General features: G+C 40.5%; 1 protein-coding gene across 1 annotated transcript; it reads left to right on the top strand.

Moving 5' to 3' along the window:
• RGS20 (regulator of G protein signaling 20) lies at window positions 1-20,945 on the top strand. The gene is made up of 5 exons (XM_072851268.1): window positions 1-99; window positions 13,170-13,318; window positions 17,562-17,648; window positions 18,505-18,739; window positions 20,002-20,945. The coding sequence occupies exons 1-5, from the start codon at window positions 1-3 to the stop codon at window positions 20,188-20,190; spliced, it is 759 nt and encodes a 252-aa protein (XP_072707369.1). The 3' UTR covers window positions 20,191-20,945.
• The last annotated feature ends 1,775 nt before the right edge of the window (window positions 20,946-22,720 follow it).

Raw genomic sequence — 22,720 nt, 5'->3', positions numbered from 1 at the left:
ATGCGCGGGGCTGGCGAGCCGCCGTCCGCGGGCGCCCAGCCCGCCGCTACCGGAGGGGAAGCGGGCGAGGACTCCCGGCGGGGCCCCGCCGCCGACACGGTAAGTACCGCTCGGTCCCGCCCGGCGGCCGCCGGGCACCGCGGCCCCGAGCCTCGGGCAGCCGCGACCCCCGCGCCGCAGCCGGCGCCGCCCCGGGTGCAGCGGGACGGGACGGGACGGGACGGGACGGGCGGCGCTGCCTGCGGCGGCCCCCGCGGCCGGGGCGGGCGAGGAGCCGCGTCCGCCCTCCCCCGCAGGAACCGGAGGGACCCGGCGCAAAAGGCGCTTCCCCCCGTCTCCCGGAAGGCCGGGAGCCGCCGGCCGGGAGCGCCCCGCGCTGGGGCTCGCACCGCCCCGGCCCGTCCCGTCCCTCCCCACGGGCCCCCGGCGCCGCTCCCTCCGGGTCCCCAGCGCAGGGCCCGGGTAGCACCGGGATGCCCCCGGCCCCGGGAGCGAGGGCACGACCCCTCCCCGTAGGCTCGGCCCCGCCGCCGCCGCCGCTCCCCGGGGCGGGATCGCGCCCCGCTCCGCGCCGCCTCCCTCGCCCCAGCGCAGGTAACACCGCGGCTCGGCTCCCGCCGCGCTCCCAGGGGCCCTTCCTTCCTCCTCTGTTCACGAGTGAGGATGAAGACAGGGTGGCATCCATCACCCCCCCGCCCCTCGCGAAGCGAGTCCCGCGGCATCCCTGTTCCCGGGGCCCTGGGCTCCCCTGCGAAGTTAGAGAGATGAGTAGCAACAAGCGAGTGTTTCCATCTAGACTCTTGCGGTATCAGCCTGCCACATCATGCATCCTCGGGTGAGGGAAAGAGCTCTTCCTGAGCTCTGTCATTAGTTAGCGTCAGTAGGTAAGAAAAAGCAGGTAATGAAAATTGGACACAACTGCAGAAAGTGAAATAAGATTATCCTTGTACATGCCGATAAGAATTACAGTAATTTAATACCAATGTAATTTACTTGATGCAACCGTTCCATTGTTTCATTTTTGCTGTTGAAAAATGTAAGATCAAAACTTTTCATACAGTGCCGTCGGTGTGATGTAACGGTGAGGAGTCTCCTTGTACCTCTGTGCCCATTGCACAGACAGAACATCAGCATCAGCTCCAGCACTCCGCCGAGCTATGTATTGTGGGGCCACTTACGCTATCACTGTACTACAGGACCAAAAACCCAGTAATCTCTAGCTCAGCTAAACGAAGCAGCAAAATCACTATCAGCTGGGAGAGCCCTAGTTGTGGTCAGGTTAAAATTAGGAACATCGTGTTAAAATTAGGAGAGTCTTTCTAAACTAAGAGCACGTTCAAACCACCTGAATGTAAAACTAGCACTACATTTTATAAAATGCTCTAAGATGAGAGAACAGTTACTTTATTTCCCCTTTAATTTCTTATCTACCCCCTCATCAATACTTTTTTTGATATCTTTATGCGGGGTCCCAAATAGTTAATCATGGAAGCATCACCTCAGCTGTTAACACACCTCTTCATCCCTTGGAAAGAACAGTGCACATTTTTCAGAGCGAGTAGTGATTTTTGAGGGCTCAGCTTGAAGTACCAGAAAGGAGTTGTCAGAGTATAAGGTTTGTACGTCTCTTGGAGCCCAGGTCACAAGTTGATGAGCCTGAAGCACAGGCAACTACCGGTACGCAGTCACTTATAAAAATTCATCCCCTCTTTTCGTCACTAAAAGTTATGCCAAGGAGGCAGCAGGTCTTGGAAATACTGTGGAGATCTCCTAGCATTCAGAAGCCACAGAGTATTCTTAGCTAGAGGTTCATGACTCTTAACTTTCTGTTTATAGGCATGTTTCAAAATTTGTCATAGGCGGGTGAAGCGAAGAAGTCCAGAGGGTGTCATGACCGAAATGACAGTGTGCTAAGTCAAAGTCTGACCTTATTTCAGCTTTAAATTGACTTCGGTAATACTCCTCCTGGCTGACGCTGCTCCATTTGGCACTCTAGCCGAGCTCGCAAGGCAGAGGGCAGCTACTGCGGTGCCTGCCCTGCCAGAGCAGCCAGATGCCAGCGTAGTACAATCCGAAGTGAATCGCGACAATCGGAATCAATAGGAAACAGTATGTGAATCACTATTTAATGCACTCCAGGGTGAGTCATCCCGATTCAAACCAGCTTTCAGACCAGTACAATGTCAGTCAGCTCCTTGCACCGTTCGATATGAGTCAGATCTCAGCACCGAGTACAATATGAAATGAGTCACTGACTAATACAGCACCATGTGACTCCAATACCCGGTGCGAGTTGTCAGAGCTTCTGTGCGATATGAGTCACTTCATAGTACAGTAAAATGGGCTTTTTGGAGACCATTCATAATTAAGCACGATGCAACCAAGCACTCAGTAGGAGATGATGGGAGTGAGCAGAGCAATCTGCTACATGCACCGGTTTCACTGTTTGCATAGTAAAGAGGTTTGTAAAATATTAGGTTGAATGAAATTTTTTTTAAGTGAGCTGCATAAAAATAACTAGAAGCAATACTTCCTCTGACATTAAAGCTGGCCAAAGCAGGGCTGAAGCAATGGTAGAACTCCCAGCATTGGAGTAGCCTGGAGTTTATTTTGTGTGGTTTTGCTTCTGACAGAGCTGATCAGCCAGTGTGAGCTGACATACATCCAATCCACTGAGGCTGACTCCAGCTGCCACAGAGGACAAGGCAAGTGATGCCCACAGTCCGTGCTGTGCAGAGAAGAAGGGCTTGACACTGATTTAACTTAATTGCAGTTTGCAATGACCTGGTTTGTGAAGGGACTTAGCATGGGATGAATTTATATCCATACTTGCACGCATACTGCTCCGCTGTCATAGCACCCACGTAAACAGCTGGACTGGAACGACAGGTTGTGTTTGTTGCTTTTTCTATGCAACTGGTAAAAAATTCTCTCATGTCTTTCCCATATTACAGGAGAACTAATGACAGAGAGTGACCCTGCTAATTGCGTGGTAGAGTAACGTTTTCAGTGAAGTCTCTTGTGATAAAATCCAAAGTAAATAAATACTTTACAAGTAAATAAATACTTTACAATACTACCAGAGGAGATATAGGGCATCCCTCTTAAAAAAAAGTACACAAAAATCCCACTGAAACCCCAAGTAACTACGTTTGTTAACAAGTCAGATTTTACTCAGAAAAATACTTTAGTGCAGGATGATTATTGTAGACAGTGGGCTGATCTGGTGGACAAATGTGCAGCACTGAATAGCAGAGAAAAAGGAGCAGAAGACATCTAAGCTCTTGGTAGAAAAAGACCTCCGTTACAGGTGACATGATCAAGGCACCATTACCTGTTACTGTGTGGGTGTGATACATTTTCAGCCATTCCTTCTGAAATGTAAAGTAATACTTTAATCTGAATAGATGAACCCAGCTCCTCTGAGCTGCTGCTGCTCCTCCGGAAAAATAAATAAAACAGGTAAAGGCAGTCCAATTTCTGGACATTTTATGTAGAAGCATCCCAGAATTGTTGTTTAAACTCATACAAGGATACTACTTTCTCTTGCAATTTTATCCACTTAGCCCTTGACAGACTGGGGCACAGCAGTGACATAAGACGCTGCTTTATTCTGTGTGGCTGCCAGTCTCCTCTCTGCTAGCCTCTGTCTTACATTTGTAAACTCTCAACCATTTCAGTCACCCCACTACAAGATGCCAAATCTCCAATTATACAAAAAAACTTCTGAAGAGCTCTTGCTCTTAACTCACAAAGTGGGCAATCCGATAACTATACCTAAAGCATGTGCATATGTGTGGGTGAGTTCATTAACATATATTATAATTCTTCTCCATCTAAAATAGTACACTGCTTGATGCAGAAAGCCTGCATGTCAAATTTGTCAATGAAGAGGAAGAAGCACGAGCATCAAGTTCCTGTTCATATTTCAGTTGAGAATAAACTGCCACAGGCTTCAGTGGGAGTACGTTGCAGCCCCAAGTATTTCTAAATTAATCAAAATACGTATTCAGAGACTGCCTTTGAGCTTGACCCCAGTTGCAAGCCTCTTATGACATTAGTAGACAAGGACAGAATCTCTTTCTTCCAGCTCGCTGGTTATCATTACTGGGGGGATCCAAAGGGAGAGCAGCAATTGCGACAGTTACATAACCTCACCTAAAGCTCACCGAAACCAGTAGGTGGTTCTCATTGTTTTAATGGGGTTTGGATCCAACCCAGAGTATTTACTGAAAAGTAACTGGACTAAGATGATCCACATCTGTGCAACTCAGCCCCAGCTGGCTGTCAGCTAGCGTTACAGCACAGGGCTCACAGGCTCTATGGTTACTGCGAAAGCTTCATGCTGTGCCCACGCAAATCAGACCCAAGCACAAGTTAAGGCTTGCACACCTGCCTAATTGTAATGTGTACAAGCGGTACAGATTATGTTTAAGTAATTATGTTTAAGTAATAGAATCTTTGCACTTGGAGCTGAGAAAATGCCATTGTGCTTTAGCAGAAAATGAGGATAAAAGTAGAAAAGCTTTGTCTACAATCTTCTTTTCTATGTATTCTTGTGTTTGTGGGTTTTTTTATTTGGTTGGGGTTTTGTTTTGTTTTTAACTTTGACATTTGTGGCTTAGATATTAAATATTCCTCCTTTGGGAAGGCTATTTTCTTGGTAGCCCACCTTTCTACTGAGAGATTAGCAAATACTATAAATGTTACAATTAAGCCAAATATCATCTGAGGTGCTTTTAACCAGGGAAATAGTTTTCATTCCTGACCTTCACACTCCTTTGCGTTCATAAGGTTACATACAGAAATGCCTCATAATCTGAATGTCAGATGGGCATGCTTTGGAGTGGAAAAGGTAGGACAGACATACTTATTCCAGTACCTCAACATTACTCTTAAGGCATACAGTAGTTTTTCCACTATTGTGAAAAGTAGCTTTTCAGACGCTTGCTTCAATCCCTGTACTTTTTTTAAGTACTTATTAGCATTCAGTAATATGAATATGATTTTATATGAATCATAGATGCTATCTAGCTAGATAAGAAGCAAGAACATGTGCCATTATTTTTCCTCTATTTTTGGTTCATTGCTTTTTAGGGACATTTTTATAATGGACTAAATTTGTTGTTACCATTATATAGAGAAGGACCTCTCTCTCCCTGAGAGATACAGAAACTCTGCATCTAGGCATCTGCATAAATGCTACATTAGATTGACTTGAAACAGTGAACCAGCCAGAGACAAGCTGATGAACCCAACTCCAGTCCCCTTTCTCAATTAAGTATTTGACTAACTGGTGCTCTTCATGCAGGATTTGGACAGTTCTGTGGATCCCTCCAGGCAGGACCCGCTGTGCCTAGACAAGTTCCTTTAGGCTGCAAAATTGATCCAACTCTACATAGATTGCAGGTAGTCAGAGGAGACTTGTAAGTAGCCAGTCACTTGTAAGTAGTCAGAAGAAACTTCCTGCAGATGCAGAAATGATCATGTAGGACAATCTTTTGTACACAGTTTAGGTAGTTAGGAGTTGTTTTGTATATAGCTCAAGATAATCACTAGGGATGAATCATGCGTGTGCTGGAGTGGTCCCAAGGAGCATGGGCCAGCTGGATGCAAGAACTGTGCCATAAAGCACGATTCAGAGAGTCTCATCTGGTCCAGCCAACACCACCACTACAAGGACCTTTGCAACAGAAACTCCTGCTGCCATCTGACCGACTGCCCTGTTCGAGGATTTGATTCCCCACAGTGACTGGATATTAGCAAAATCAGATCCAACTGACTACCCATGGACCAGCAGAATACCACCTTTTAGTCCTTCCCTATCCATATGAACCAGAAAGTCATATTTTTTCAATTAAATTATGGCTACCCAAGCCCTCACCAAGCAGACATAGGTGTCTTTGATAGTGCTGTCATTACTTTGGGCAGTCAAACTGATATGATTGGACACAGAGATGCATTTCATGTTATATCCAGCAATTGGCTAAAATGTACCCAGGCTGGGGTTAAACTGCTGGAGATGGTAGAAGTTAAAGTCCTTTGGTTAAAGGTATCTTACCTCATTCCATCAGCAGTCTAAAAGTACTTTTGGATTTCTTAGAAAACATGTACAAGATAGTGGTCCATCTCCAGTTTTTAAATCCCCTGTGTTTTCTTCTCAAACCCATTTTCAAACAAGGCACATATCTGCTCCAGATGGTGGGGACAGAGAAGGCAGACCCCAATTCTCAAAGTGCGGAGAGCATCCAGCACAGAGGGTTCTCACACAATTTGTTTGTTCTCTTAGCACCTTCTGAGAGGTCTGGAAATCTAAGAAGATAAAGGAGGCACAGGGAGTTTAGAGCAGTGAAATTCCCATTTTGGTGTGAGGGAGATAACCTAGAGAAACAAAATCAATTTTTCATTGGCTTATTCTTCCTGAGCGAGGCAAATTTAGGGTATGGATCTCTCTTGTAGTACAGCAACCTAGTAAGGGAGTTTAAGGTAATAAGGAATTAAACAAGAACAAGAGACCAGGGAGTATCCGAGGTTTTTGAAATCCAGGTGTATTAGGGGATAAATGTGTCACAAACTAAGTTGACGAATCCCTCCATTGGTGCTCAGAGGTAAGTTCTCCTCCTGGACCTTCCTCTCTTACCTTGAAGAAGCAATATAACCTTGCCTGAAGCTTCAAGAGGGAAAGCACCAGAGCTCAGTGTGACTACCCAAGTGACTTAAAAACAAACAAACAAAACCAGAGCAGTAATTTGAGCTTGAACCTGTGGGATGTTGGTCTTCCTGAACTTGCAAGGCCCTCAATAAGAATAGGAGGAGAACAGCATCTCATAGGTCTGAATCTTTAACTATTTGAAGAAATATATCTAAAAATCTAAACATACTTAAACTATCTTGGAAAAAAAATAAACATCCATCTCTAAATTTACTTTATAGTCAAAACAGTAAGAGTTCTCTCAAAGAATAAATACAAAACTATTCAATAAGAGCAGAAATAGAGAACAATAGTTTATGCGCAACGATACACATTCACCCTGTGCATTCTCTTAGTAAGATGGAAAAAGTCACTTTCAGTGACAAGATAAAACTCTCACTGTTTGTAACCATCTGTGTAAACACATTCAGGAAACAGAAGGAGGATTTTTAAACAAAACATTTAGACAAATTTTGAAGAAAGGCATTTCAGACAATTTATAACACCTCTGCTTAGCACCACCTGGTATTAAGTCCAACCCAAGATATGAAGTCACTTTTCTCTGCAGCATAAATACAAGTACCAGATCAGATCCTCCGTTGGTATAAATCTCCTTGTCTTCCCTGGCCATAGTGAAGTGATGTAGTTTTTCAGCAGTTGAAAATCTGACACACATTACATGTAATCAGCATTAATACTTCACAATTGAAAGTATAAAAACTAGGATGGAATTTTCTCTCATCACAACGAGATCTTGATGTTCCAAAGAAAATATCCTCTTTGTTGATGGACATACTTATGTTAGATTGTCCAGGGAAATAAAACAGAAAATACTTGACACTGGCCAGTAAAAAATCCATTTAAAAGCAGATACTAATTGCATGCCATGCAAACTGGAAACCACAGAAAGAACACCTCCATCTTGTTTTTATTTCAGAGTGTCAGTTGACCAAATAAGTGACTGTCCTGGGAGGCTGGTGTGACAACAAGCTGTATTTACCAATTGCCATTTTCAAAGTGCACACCTGGTAATAAGGAACAGAATATTTTGGCTGATGGAAGAACATTTGCACTGATGTTTACAGAAAATGCACCTAGTTTATTCATTTTTTTTCTAACTAACTGCATTATAATATTTCTCTACGAGGAGAAATCTGCCCAGTTCAATCACAGGTTCTTTCCCACTTCAATGCCATATTGACTAAAAAACAGTCTCCTGTCAGATTTGAGTGATCTGCCTGACAGCATCAGGTGTAGGACGATGGCTGTACACCTTGTTTTCCTCAGGGATGCACCCTGTTGTTCTACAGCCAAGTAATAGCTCTGAACTATCCCTCACCCTTGAATGCACTTACTTTTATACACACTTCAGCTCTGAGGGCTCCTCGAGCTGCAAAGTCTCCCAGCCGATTGCTACAACTAATGTTTTCCCTGCCCAGCTCTGCACATGCAGTTCTCTGCAGCATCATACGACTGGTTTAAGAAAACAGATCATTATTTAAGCATCACAGTCAGGTTGTGGGGACAAGTTTAGGCCACTTCTTATGCTGCTTATGAAATGCAGCAACTGGCAGGGGAGCAATACCCATGTGCCTCTTATCCGACTTCCCCACTCCACTGCCTGTGGGTCTGCCAAACGTATTCTCAGCCAGGATAGGGAAAGACAAATATTTAGCTAAACCAACATATGCCATTCCCTTTAACAACTTTAAGGTATGCTATTAGCTCAAAATGCTGTTGATGATTCAGATTTTTCATTACTAAAACAACCTGATCACCCACAGTATCAGTCTAGAAAATAAGGAAAGCCCTCTTGCAAAGTTAGCAGTCACACTTCCACTGGTTTTGATTACAGCTGGTTGAGGCTCTTTGGCCTAATACTGTGGGATAATAAACTTGAAGAGGTCACCAATCACTGGTACCATGTACTATAGCAGTAGGATCCCCAGGTGAATAATTCTTCAACTAATATAATACTGTTAGTCTCATCATTGATGCAAAAAACGCAGGCAGTAGATTTTCTAATTGGTTTTACCACCTACTGCATGAGCCAGTCAGACTACCTGATGTCCAAATTAACAACCATAATATTATATGAACAGAAGACCTTTTTACTGAGAAGTCTAAAAAAAACCCTCTCCTTTTTGCCCTGAGCACCTAAAGTCTATTGAAGGCAAAAAAATAGCCGCCTCCGTTCCCACAGATCCACACATCAGTCAAGTAATTGTTTACATTGTTGCTAATGTGGGTTGTACTGTAAAGAAGCAAGGAATTTTGTAAATTCCTACAAATAATATTCACTGGAGTTGTTGATAAGTCCACTGTCTATTCCTGCACACAGCGCAACTCAAAACTAATTCGAGCAGTTGTCTGGAAAGGCTCGTTACACAGCTAAGGTGGCTGCAGCAAGAAGCAGCAAAGTGTGATGGAGAACTTCGATGACCCATAGTGAAATTTTGGATATGCTAGAGGTAGCAGAAGAACAACTACAGACATAAAATAAGGCTTTCCTCTTTGTGTCCCATTAGTGGCTCTGTCATTAGCTCACTGCATGATCTCGGGCAACTTGCTTCATCTTTATGACTTTTTCCATACACCTTCCAAGGTCATTATATTTCCCTGTGTACAGTCATACTCGGACAGTCTCAATGCTTTTCAAGCTACTTTTCTTTGAAAATGAATCCTTAGATGACTTGCACAAACTCAGTGTCTGTGCCTTTACCTCTATTCCAGACAAGGAGTTTATGGGAGAGCAAAAGCAGCAGACAGGGAGCTCGTGGTAAACTTTTTATATCGCCATGCACAGCTGCAAAATTGCAAAAGCAAAGAAATCTAGAAAGCCAGTGTATATCCATGAATATATATATAAAATTATGACATATCCTTTAGGCAGAGCCTGTCTCACTGTGCATTTAGGCCTCATGTCTGGCATTACACAGTCTCAGGACAATCACGATTGGGACGTACATTTGCAACAAATTGTGCTGCAAACACGAACATTTTAACTTTATTTTGCAATTCTGGTTAGAGGATGAACCACAAAAACCTAGACTTTTAATGTGAGACATCCACTCCTCCTGCAGATTAATCATTCTTATGTGGCCAAAGGGAATTGGTCCAGGTAGAAAGGTATATAGAACCATGTGCTTGACGACAGTTTGGTTTAGAACCAGAGCTGCATTTAAAAAAAAAAAAAAAAAGGCAGAGAAGAATGAAATTAGAAAAACAATGCTGGGATGGATCACTTACTGCTTGTTCTGTGAACCTGGACCGGATATGTTTTTGTCTCATGGGTCTTAATACTATCTGTGCCAAAGGAGTTTCTACAACTTTGTAGTAACTTGCACCACTGCTCAGCTCTGTACCTTGCTATCTTATAAAATCGAGCCTAGATTTTATTTAGCCCAAGCTAACTCATTATTTATCTCTGAAAGAAATAGAGAACAATAGAACTTCATAACCTTTTACTGGCCAGAAGATCAACATGCTTCTCAGTTCCCCTTTCTAGATCAACAACCCAAACTCCTACAATTTTTCTGCATAAACATCTTGTTAGATCCTTAGACAGATGCTCTATCTTTCTTGGAATGTGATACCCATAGTACTTACACAGAGGAGTACCTTACTTCCTGTATCTTACCACAGTATTCTGCTAATACAGTGCTGAAAGTCACACCCTAATTAGTTTGTGACTGACTCCAAACCTCTATTGAATGTACAATATGACTGTCAGTTGCCACAGGAAATACATGCATGACAATCACTAAACAGCTCTGTAATTCAAAAGCTTGGGCTGTCTTTAAGCCAACAGTATATTCCAGTCCTCTTTCTCCTATTTCCCCTTATTCTAATACAGCTCTGCTATCGTGAAAGTGTGCTTTATCTGCTAAAAATAACTTTCAAAATAAATCTTCATCCCATAAATGACGAAAAACGACTTGCTTATTCAATGAGAAAGTTTGTATACATCTGCCAAATAAAAATGAAAATGCATCATTTAATCTGAAAAAATGTGTCTTGAATTTGTGTGTTGCTCAATCCTTCATTTTCCGTAAACTGTGTGAGAAATCATGCAATGATGAACATTCATAAAAACCTATAGTACCAGAAAACTTCTAAGGTGTATGATTCACAAGTGAAATGAAGAACATAATGCTGCTGGGCAGTTTTTGCCATACAGCTACTTACATACTCTTCCCTTGCATTAAAGATGTCAAAGAACAATTCTGAAGAAGAACCTGAAGTGGTAACAGTGGATCCAGAAAGATTTTTTTAATTAAGCCACAGTGGGGTGAGATGGGGAGGATGAGTGTATTCTTCCTATTTCCACCGTCCTTTACCTTTCTCCTTGGAAAAAAACAAATGGGAACCAGCTTTTCCACTCAGACCACCATCGGTTCAGTTGTAATATGGATTAGAGGTATGAATGTATGAACTAGACACATAAAACATCTCAAAAGTAAGACTGGATGGATTAGGCTATATAAACTGCACATATCTAAATCCAAGTTACACTTTTCTAATCAGTAATAACTGTTTACTGTCCAAAGAAGCCTGAAATATTGTTAGATATATTATCATTCCAATAATGCTTTATTTACTATCACTTTCTAAACAACATATGAAGATGGTTTATTTTAAAAAGTATAGGTATCTGGAAGGCAATTAATACTGACGGGTTCGTTCTATTCCTATGAATTTAAAACTCTGAAGGAAAGAGACCTGAATCTACAAAGGTATTCTGCCTTTCACATTTATTCTTCCACATCTTGAAATGAGAAAGGTTGTGGGTTTTTGGAAGCTATGTTCTTTTTCTGATTTTCTATTTCTGGGCATTTAGGTATTGCTTGTCATATTAGGTCTACAGAGTTACAAAATGGGTTATCATTTCTATCTGTACTGTTGTTCTTATATATTATTCCTCCTGCAAAACAGGTGCATCTTCTGCTCAGCATGTCATACATTTTTCTCTTGGGAGAGTGGGTGGTTCTCACAAAAACAAAAACTATTAAGCTCTATAAGAGAGAAACAAATTCAGCAGAAAAAAAATCCAGCACAATTTAATGCTGCACTCTGCTAAAATAATCTTCTTTCTTCTCTTGGCACTTCTGTCAAGTCCGTGACAACGTCTGTGCATTCTCCCCCAAGTTACAACAATAGCATTTCCTAAACCTGGCTAAACATTTTAGAAAGGAAGGCAACTTTTAACCCTCCAGCATTCAGCTCAGATTTTTTTAATTGATAATTTAATATCAGACTTGAAACAAAGAACTCAAAATCTGTAGCAGCTTAATTTTAGTTCCCCTACAATTGCCATGGCCTCAAAAGAAGGTTTAGCAACCTGAAACAACCTACACACAAAGGGATCTCATGACACAGGAGGATGACTAGTTATGTATCCAAAAATCAAATACAATCAAAATGAAGACAGACATACTTATCTTTGTACAAGCTGGCATTTAATCTATTAAACACATCTGTCACTTAGGTATGGCACAACCGTCAGCATAATAGGGACAACATTATTAAGTGCTGTAGAGCAAGTTTAAAGCTCATAGAGAGATAGGTGAGAAAGGGACAGGGACTTCAAGGGCACTTGTCATTTCATTAACACCACTTCTCTGCACAATCTGCAGAATTCAGGCTCCAAAAAGGTTTCCTAGACCAGTGCAAAAACCACACCCAGTGCTTCCACCAAAAATTGTTTCCTGCTGTCTTCAGCTGGGGGAGGCAACCAAAAACCTGCGTGTTAAATCTTAATGCTCTACAATCATGTGTTTTCTCCGTAAGTAATTCTTCATCTTCAAAAGAGGCACTTGATTCCTTCTTGAGAGAAAAACATTTTTAAAAACTGTGGCAGTCAGACCTATAATGGACAGATAAGCATTGGCCCTTTCCCTTCGCTACAGGGCAACCAGCAGGTTTGAGACATCCTCAATACTTGGCAAAGGCCAGATTTTCAAGAGAGCTCAGGTGTCTCACTCAAGCATCACTAAGCCTGTGCATTGGCTAATCAAGAGAACAAGAGAAAGAAAGGAAAGAAAGAAAGAAGGCGGGGGGGAAGAGGCTCCCATCACCTCAATTCTGTAACCTTTTCTTTAGGACTGACCTTGAAGTCAAAACCTCAGGAAACCCTTTTCACCTCCTAGGCTTATATACCACTGTCCTAAGAGCTGCAGCTCTCAGACCCCTCACTTCCACCTTTTGCTCTCTCCATCACCATGCTCTTTGTATTCCCACCCACGTGCAGAATTCATTAGCCACTTGACTGCCATCACAGCACTTAAATCAAATGAGTGAGTTTTCCAAAGGAGTCAACATGTAAGAGCTTCTGTGGGGAAAACCCAAGCATTTAGCTTTTCAGTTCCTTTGGAGCTGTGGCCTTCAGCAGTTCTTGGTAAGAATTTTAAAGCAAATAAAAGGAAAAAAATAAAAAGAGAAATGTTTCTTACTTCCCCCTTCTCTTGCTGTCTTGCAGCCCATGGGATCAGAGCGGATGGAGATGCGCAAACGGCAGATGTCTACGACCCAGGAGACCCCAGGCGCTGCACAGGCTCAGCACAGCACAGGAAACCGAGGGTCCAATGCCTGCTGCTTTTGTTGGTGCTGTTGCTGCAGCTGCTCGTGGTAACCCCTCTCATTCAAGCCTCTGGGGAACAGAATAGCAGGGGAGGGAGGGGGGAGGAGGTAATAGCCAGTGCATAGGACAGCATAATCCAAACAAACCACCTGACTAATTCTGCAAGTCTGGGACTGAGAAAGATGACTGTGCTCTAGTACTAGACACAACCTTCTACTCCAGTTTACTCTTTTTTTGCTGCCATTGAAATAACAGATTTTTTTAAAAAAAATCTCTGTACAGTATCTCTGTTGTACTTCTGTTGTCAATACTGTGTAATGGAAGGTCTGTTTTGTGCAGGACTGGTTCTCCTCAGCCTTGAGCTTCACCAGGGCTTCCAATAAAAACTGAAAGTAATACCAGAACATGTAACAGCTTTAGATTTAGGACTGGGACTTAAAAAGCAGCACAGACTGTGTTAAATGGAGTTAGGAGAAGGTGGAAGAATTTGTAGGTCAGAAAACCAGTAACCAGGTGCCCAGCACTGTTCTTTTGCTTTAAAGGCAGCTGGATCTGTTGTCATTAATTAGTGTTGCCAACTCATGGCACCTGCAATTCATATGAAGTTAATCCTTGGGACCAGAGACTTTAAACATTGTGGGTATTTGCTAAAGATGAGGAGTTAAGGAGAACATAATTCAGAAGAACTCCCATTACAAGGTGTTAAGGAGGAAAATTTATCAGGGAAGCAAAGCAAAAGAGGAAAAGGAATCACTTGATTCCTTAAATTAATTGTGTTCACCTTCTCTCTCTTACCAGCTCCTCCAGATCCAAGTGATTTTATTCAAAACTGAAGTAAAGCTTCCCGTACTCAAAAGTTCAGTATTTGTTTGGGGCCAAGTGTTAATTAATGGGCAAGACCAGAACTTGCACTGAAATAAAAAAAAAAAAAAGAAGTCTTAAACAGCCATAGGAGTTCAACCAAAACACTGACAGCAAGCTGAGTGCTTCTTATAAATGCACTATCTACCACACAAACACTTCAGAGCAAGCAAACCTGGCACTGAGGTGAAGGGAAGAAGTCATAAGTAACCTTACAGCCCAGGCTAGGAATCTATTCCACTATTATTTTTTTTCCAACAGCAGCTGGTAGCTAATGCTTTGGAGAACACCATTAGAAGGCAAGGGAAGAGCAGGCTGATCATTCCTTTCCTATTGGTCCTCAGCTCATGAGAAGCCAAGATACCCAGTTCTGCCCTCTCTAATGCAAATAGTGAATATTCGGCAAGGACAAAAGGCTGCTTGGATTTTTTTTGCGAGATGCCAAGTACTCTGGCTCTCATCCTACCAAGCTTTTCAGCAGGTGCTTAGAGGTAAACTAAGGTAGAGTTTAAAGAGACAGTAAGTACTGTGCCTGTACAGGATCAGAGTTTGCTACCTTGCAGAATGACATCTATGTTAAAGCATCCCATACAAATTCCAGTGTCCTCTGAACAGTTGTCCAGTGCAATCGCAAGTGGCTCAGTCTAGAGCTGCATATTGCACACACATCTTCCAATAAAAGGAAAGAATAAGGCACATTTATCTACTAAGTCAGAGTGCATAAAATTTGCATTTCATCTTCTAAATTGTTGATAAAGTGCTTTTTTGCCATTTTACCTGATATTTTCCAGGATGCTCATTTTCTGTGCACCTCACTATTCAAACAATTCAAAGAAAGCAATTTACTCAATAGGGTGTGTGAAAGTACCCAAATTTCATGATGCTTAAAATTCCTATTTGCATTCCAGAATCATCTGGAAAACCAGTACAGGCTCCAAAACAGAGCAGCTTGTTTTAGCTTTAAAATAATTTCTCATTTTTTTGAGAACAATTGTTTTCTAGTAGCAAGAAATGCAAAACAAACCGTAATTAAGCTATTTATATTCCCTATTCATAGAGCCTTTCCTCAAAATAGCTCAAGTACTTTGAACAGAAAAATTATGAACAGGAATAAAAATAACAGTCTACAGGAGTCACGCAGCTGAGATGCTGAACATCCAATATTCAGCATACTCTTAATAGTAGATTTAGAATGAAGAAATGGTGAAATGAGTCTCTCAGCTGGATGCTCAGAGCCTGGGTTCATTCCTAAAGCCAAAACTCAAGCCTCCAGCCTGTTACTCGTCCAGATCCTGAGAAGATGCAGTATTGCAGTAGTCTCTTTTTTTTTGTTTACCTGTACATTTCTAGGGAAAGAGCCTGCCTGCAAGTCATTTTCTGAGGCATGTCATGTTCTCTTCAGGAAGCTTTTGTTGTTTGTCTTTTTCCCCTTTCGTGCATTATCCTATGAAGATTGTAATCCTTTCTGTTGGATCTGTTGGTTCCCCTCAATCCAAAAATAACTCTGACAAGCATATCCCTTCTTGTCTGTGTGTGAGGAATACATAATATATCACTTTTAATATGAAAAAAAAAAAAAGGCCAGAATCACCAGTAAAAAGGATAGTAAAGGACTGAGACCTATGCACCCCAAAAGAACAGAGAATTAACATTAACTACTTACTTTTTTTTCCTGAAAAGGTGAATTGAAATAGTTCATTGGGTTGAATGTATGGTTCAGATGTTGCAGAAAAATGTTTGCTCTCCAGCTTAGCAACAGGAAAGCTTCCCTACTTCTTCAATGCATGGACTACCTTGGCAAAGAGAAAAGCATCTCTATTCTCTATTGCCAACCTCCAGCCACTCCTCAAGCCTTAAAATGTTTCAATTCTCCATCCTCCAAGAAGGTCTCTGCAGATTATGGACTAACACTGGAAAGAGCAAGAGAAGGAGATAACCAGTAAATAGTAAGGCTGCAAATAAGACAAAGCCATGCGTTTAGAAGGAAGAAAGGAAAGAAAAATCAACTGGTTTAACAAAAAGCCTTGGTAGTGATGAGATTGTTAAGAATTAAGGCAACAAAACTGTTACATTAGGATTAAAGAAAGGTAAGATACAAATGAAGAAATTGAGTTTGATATTTTCCTAGAAGTTATAACAACTGTATTGCTTTACTTCAGCCAGAGGACCCGTTTCATGTAAATTACAGGTTATAATTCACCGGGACCTTTTCCTCTTGACAAATTTTAAGCAGCTTCACAGATTATATGAATGTGTGTGTGTGTATGTGCATGCATTTCTCACTACACTATGATAGCCTATGAATTGGAATGTAGTCCCTATTCCCAAGAAGAAAATATGTATATTCTCAAATTCAGTCTCAAAAGAAAAAGAAACATCTGCAACTACAAAAAGAATTTTTAAAAACTAGTTTAAAAAAAGACAGTTATTTTGATAAAAGCATCAGGAGCTGAGAGCTACTCTTCCAGGGGACATGAACAACTCTCTCTCAGTGATCACTAGTGATGGCAGCAAACATTTATTTTTTCTTTAACCTACAAACAAGCTAATACTCTTTTTCCAGTCAGACATACTCAAAACTATATTCAGCAATGGTATATCTGCTCTTTTTGCTCCAGGCCTCACATTTTGAAGCATACACTGGCACTTTCTTAAAGGTGGAAACAATTACTACACAATCTGGCTATATCTACATCTGAAAGATGCTTACACTTCCAACATCACACACAGAAGTGTCTAGTTTGCTTAAAACTTGTGCTCCATCTTCTGAACTCTGGCTTTCTTGTAACATGGTGTCGCCATTCTAAACCAGAGTCTTGGCCCTCATCGTGCCCTATGGATATAAAAAATAGCCAAGGAGAAAGAAAAAAAAAACCCACACCAAAGAAAAAACAAAACCAAAAATAACCAACCATGAAATCTAACTCACATAAAACCAGTGCATCAAGTCTAACTTAAGTAAAGACATTGCATCAAGCATACACAACATAATAAGCATCAATAGAGAAGAGATTTGGTATGTGATAAAGGGTACTCGTGTATACATATATGTATACATATATCCCATATATATGTATACACCTGTAAGTCCAACTTCCTATATATATGTATACACCTGTGTATACATATATATAGGGAGTTGGACTCAATGATCCTTATGGGTCCCTTCCAGCTCGAGATACTCTATAAATCTAAGATCCCTGTACAGAAAGTCCATGTGATACAATATTTAACAGCATTCAGCTACGTTAAAGTTTGCCAGGTTTATACAACTGTAAAACTAATGTCAGAGTATAACTATGGGTAATGTAGCTACTGTTAGCTTGTCCTTTTAGCGGATTTTTTTTTAATGTTGGAGAAAAAGCATCTGGTGTATGTTCAGCCTTTTCCTTTACAAAGTTGAGTAAAATTTTGTTCACTACCTTGCAGTCTTACTGTTAGAAATCAAGACGAAGAGAGAGCAAGGAGAACATCTCATGAACTCCAAGCAGAGGGTATTCCAAACTGTGAGGAAAGGTATGGTCTTTACTAAGTGTTCTGTCAAGCTAAAATGAAACAAACCCAGCAAACCATACTAAATAATTAAAGTGAATTACCTGAAATATGCAAATAACTATTATTATCTATTTGTCATTTATGCTGAATTTGCAGTCATCTGTCTCTTACCTCCTAAGGAACCAAAGGTCTGACCTATAATCTTTCACCTTATTTATATGCAGCATGTAACCACATCCCCACTTTCACAACATGGCAGATGAAAACCAGCATTGTAAACACAGTCTCCCTTTTTTCTGAAGTGATTTTTAAATACATCCTGTTCCTACCCAGCAACTATGTAATGAAGCTAACAGGCAGTGCTCAGCCTTACAAAAATCATAAATATGAAGAGGAGCTCAGATCTTCCCAAGTGTCAGACAACTGTCTCTTCAGAATTGCTCAAACAGATTGGAGCACCTGTAAAACTGCAATAGACAGGAGGGTATCTTTTATGGTGTTTGACTCATTGCTTCTTTCTATGTATTTTCATTCGATTTTTAACAATGATTCAACAAGGACTATTAGGTATAGAACAAATGCTTAGCTGTTGCAGAGGGACTTCTTTGTTGCAATTACTTTGAGTAGTAAACTGCAATTTCTGCATCAAAGTGCTGGCAATCATCTGCGTCTGAGCTCTTGATAAGCACACTTTCAAAAAGCATCTTATGAATATGTTTACTAGAGTTTGCACTTGGGTAGTTCCAGTGAGGAGTTAGAGCCCCATGAACCTTGTGATGTTGTTCCATGGCTGATGGCAGATGCCTCCTGCCAGCTGCAAACAGCTGGAGTAACAGTCATTCATTTCTCTCTTCTTGTCCTCTCCTTCCTCCTCAAGCCCTGCTCCTACTCTTGAAGAAGTAAATGCCTGGGCTCAATCATTTGACAAGTTGATGCTTACTCCAGCTGGCAGAAATGCTTTTCGTGAATTTCTACGAACAGAATTCAGCGAGGAAAACATGCTTTTCTGGATGGCCTGTGAGGAACTAAAACAAGAATCCAACAAAAGTGTCATTGAAGAAAAAGCAAGACTAATTTACGAAGATTATATTTCTATCCTTTCTCCAAAAGAGGTATATTACTTTCCCCAATACATTATTTGATGTTGCTTTGCACAGTTAGTTCCAACGTGTTTAAAGCTACAACAATACTCAGGGAGAACTTTTTCCCCCCACATTCCACTGCCATCAAGTAGAGATTTCAGGGAAAAAAGCAGACCCATCGTTGAGGTGAGATGGTCAAAACTATTTTCACTGGCTTTAAGAAAGCCCTTCCTATGCTACCCTGGCATGCTGATATGAAGTCTTTAGTTTGAGGCACAAACATACAGATGATCACTTACTCAGATTTAAATTTTATTCACTCAGATTTGACAAACTTAAAATTTATTTGTTGGACAAATCAGGTTTTTTTTCTTTGCACTAGGAAGGGGGTGCATGCATCTCTCCAAAAGCACAGTAACCACAAATAAAGGGTTATTTGCAAAGCACAAATTGCTGAAAGAGTAGCTGACAAAATATGGCATAGAACGAGCACACTGACTTCCTGAAAATTTTCAAAACTTGTCACTTTGCTGTTAGCAAATATGTCAAGTTCCAAAGACACCTAAGCTCCATTCAAATATAATCCTACCAAGTAGGCTGGAATTTTAAACCTTCCAATATCCTTGCAAAACTCAAACTTCATTGTTTGTGGCGCAAGCTGTACTTGCATACTTACAAAAATGCTGTTTACATCTAGTCAGTCTATTCCATGTAATACTAACATCTCTCTACAGACACTAGAGCCTTGCAGAAAAAGATGAAAACGTTACTTGTATGTTGTATGGAATCATTATACAGCCATACCTGTGGTTCGCATCAATTCACCCTGCTTTTTAACAGGAATTTGATTAAGCAACAGCTTCCCAGGTTACAGTTTCCATCTGCGTCATACTGCTTACTCCAAATTCGGTCTCTTTACAACAGCACTAACTCCCAAGGAAACGAACTGTCACAAAAATTACAAATCCTCTCCACTACAGAGCAGGAAGTTGGTCTGGAAATAGTCCGCCAGTATCTCAGGTTTCACTAATAACGGGGCTGCAGGCAGCCTTGTTCAAAGTAAGGTCACCTCAGTGAGAAAATGTCTCTGTCCATACTCAAGAGATTACTACTTCCAAATTTCAACACAGTCATTTTTTGCCTAAGCATATTTAGCAGTTTCTACACTCTTGAAGGACCCCCAGCTGAAATGGTTAAAAAAGACTGCTTTTTCAACCAATAAAACAAACCTAAAAACCCCACATGTACTATTCACCACTATTAATTATATGACTTTCTATTTTAATATGCAGGTCAGTCTGGACTCCAGAGTAAGAGAAGTGATTAACCGAAATATGCTGGAACCCTCACAACACACCTTCGATGACGCACAGCTTCAAATTTATACCTTAATGCACAGAGACTCCTACCCACGGTTTATGAACTCTGCTATTTATAAGGACTTGCTTCGGTCCTTATCTGAAAAATCCATTGAAGCATAGGATTTTTTCTTAAATGTATTTATTTTAAAACAAACGGAACTCTGGGCTACACCAATCCACAGGGAATTTAGAATTAATCAGATATTTACCTGAAAAGAACTCAGGCAAGTTTTACTACAGACTGAATGTTTTAAACCTGCACAAGGCTCTGACACCATCAGCTAACTACAGTTTCTGATCAAATTCAGTGTCACTTTGCAAAAGAAAATTAAGAGAAAATGTTGTTGTTCAAAAAAAATGCAGTATTTTTTCAAACGCAGCACGCAACTCAGATGCAAACCTGTTACAACGTATGTCTGAGGTACAAATGCCAACTGAGCATGAGAACTAAATTTTATTTTTAAGTGGAGTGTTAGAATTTTCTTGAAAGCCAAACCAGTTGTCCCATTCACGCTGTGACCAAAGTAAAAACAGTACTGTCAGAATCTGGGTTACACTAGACTAAGTTTCACATATTGTATGAATCGTACCTGGCACAGGTACACTCCACTTTGTCTTGGTATATTTAATGTGTATACGAAGTGCTAATGGAAATCAGTATGGCAATCTCAAGTTGATGAAAGCTAATGGTTGAAATAATGCTGCCTATAAAAATCTTTTGCTGAAGAATTGTTATTTTACTACTAGAGTATGCTGAAAGCATTTTTAAGTTCATACTGTTGATGTTTATAAAGTTAAATTATTTACTTAAGAGGAAGAAGAGTCTGGGCATTTAAATTCCAAAATAAAGCACAAAAATTCTCACATATTCTTCTCTTCCCTTGGTAGGTAGATGTAAAAACCCTTTCACTATTTGCTCCTGAGAGGATGGCAGTACCAACCATCTTGGTTTTGTACATATTAAATTTTCCCGTTACCTGACAGATCTTGTAAGGTTTCTATTACAGACATGCACACATTTCATTGACAAAAGAAGGAAGCTGGAACTATTCTGTTCTGATACAGCACTATTTCAGAAAAGCAACAAAAGAAAAGCAACAGCTCTAGGCCTAATAAACCACATTCATTTACAGTATCCCCAAAGCATTACACTTGATTTCTGGTCATATCTCAAAATCAGTAATCACAGGAAGTACGAGGAAGAAAGTAAGTTGAATCTGCATAATCTATTTGTAGAACTGTCATTCTAATAACTTCTTTATTTTAAATTACAAGATTCACTATGATTCCACTATATTAAACTTTGGAGTTTTATAGTGGACTTCCATTGAATTGTATTTTTTCCTGCACGTTTATTTAAATGAACCAAATGACATACATAGGTAGGAAAAGTACATATGTGGAACAGAAAGAAAAAAAATACCCCTAGAAGGGAAGAATCAGACAGGCATAGTTCAGTGACATTTACTGTAGCCTTTCTAAAACCTACTCTTTGCCTAATTGCAGCACTATGAGAAGCATAAAGCCTTCTCTGAAAAAAAGGAACTAGGAATAACAAGGCAGAATTTAGGAAATCAATTTAATTGTTTCCTCAATGCACTTGGCAGGAGACCCGTTCTCCCCTTACTGCATTCGCACTATTAAACAGATAATGATGAGATTTTTCAATACACAGCACCACAGGAAAAGACCCGATAAATGGTAAGTTAACAGCAGCTATGGACCAGTTTCCATCATCTCCTTCCATAAACAAAACTATTCAACCTGCCAGCACAAAAAAGTAAACAAAAATGTGCTTTTGCCCTCTGCAGCACAATGCTGGATGACTAAGTTAGGAGGAAGGCCTTCTATATACCACTATTTAAGATATGGTCCAGCTAGTGGTTGTGACTGCTGAACATATCAACATTGGTTATCTCAGCTGAATTTGTAGTAAAAATGCCCAAAGCACTATTGATACAATCTCAGATTACATAAAGTATTGCATGATAGGTAAAAATAACTTAAACAAACAAAGCAAACTAGATGTATCGATAAGGCAGCATTCATGGGGAGCTTGCAGTCAAACTGACGATGCTGTACTTGTTTTAATCAGGGCGTGTAAGAGTGCTCTGAAACTCTACGTTGACAAAGTAAGTTTAATTAGGTCAAATTCAGCTTGCTGGAAAGATCAGATGCACACATCAAAAAAAGTTCAAAGTGTGTCATTTCATGAAATGGAGGATTTCATTTCTTTTAAGTTGTCTCTCTTCCGTGCAAAGATACCTCCATTAAGAGCTGGAAGACAGACCAAACACTCGTACTTTATATCAAACAATATATTCTATTATTCTGCAAGAAAAGGAAAGAAAAAGATGCAATGATATTAGAGGGGAGAGAAAACTGTATTGGTTTGGGCAGTTCTATGGTTACCATCAGATCAATTAAAAGAAGAAAACAATAATTTCTAAGTTTATTGTCCATGTGCCACAACTTCTAAGCAACTAAAATTCTCTAGGCAATTTTCATTTTAATTCTGCATTACAATATGCTGACATTTGCAATGCGCGTCTTTCCTGAAAAATCTTAACAAATTTTAATGCTGTGTTTTAGGTTTAAGCTTACACCCAACACCAATGGCAGAATGCTGGTCCCTAGATACCCTGAGAGT

This window comes from Ciconia boyciana, chromosome 2 (genome assembly GCF_034638445.1).
Source record: "Ciconia boyciana chromosome 2, ASM3463844v1, whole genome shotgun sequence".
Lineage (NCBI taxonomy): Eukaryota > Metazoa > Chordata > Aves > Ciconiiformes > Ciconiidae > Ciconia > Ciconia boyciana.
Note: the sequence above shows the minus strand (reverse complement) of the source record. Positions and strands in the feature narration are given on the sequence as shown.

What these genes read in the sequence shown, in the direction of transcription:
- RGS20 (XM_072851268.1), top strand. Translation starts at nt 1, where the DNA reads ATGCGCGGGGCTGGCGAGCCGCCGTCCGCGGGCGCCCAGCCCGCCGCT. An exon ending in GGGGCCCCGCCGCCGACACG is followed by an intron (nt 100 to 13,169) that starts GTAAGTACCGCT and finishes GCTGTCTTGCAG; the next exon opens with CCCATGGGATCAGAGCGGAT. An exon ending in TGTTGCTGCAGCTGCTCGTG is followed by an intron (nt 13,319 to 17,561) that starts GTAACCCCTCTC and finishes ACTACCTTGCAG; the next exon opens with TCTTACTGTTAGAAATCAAG.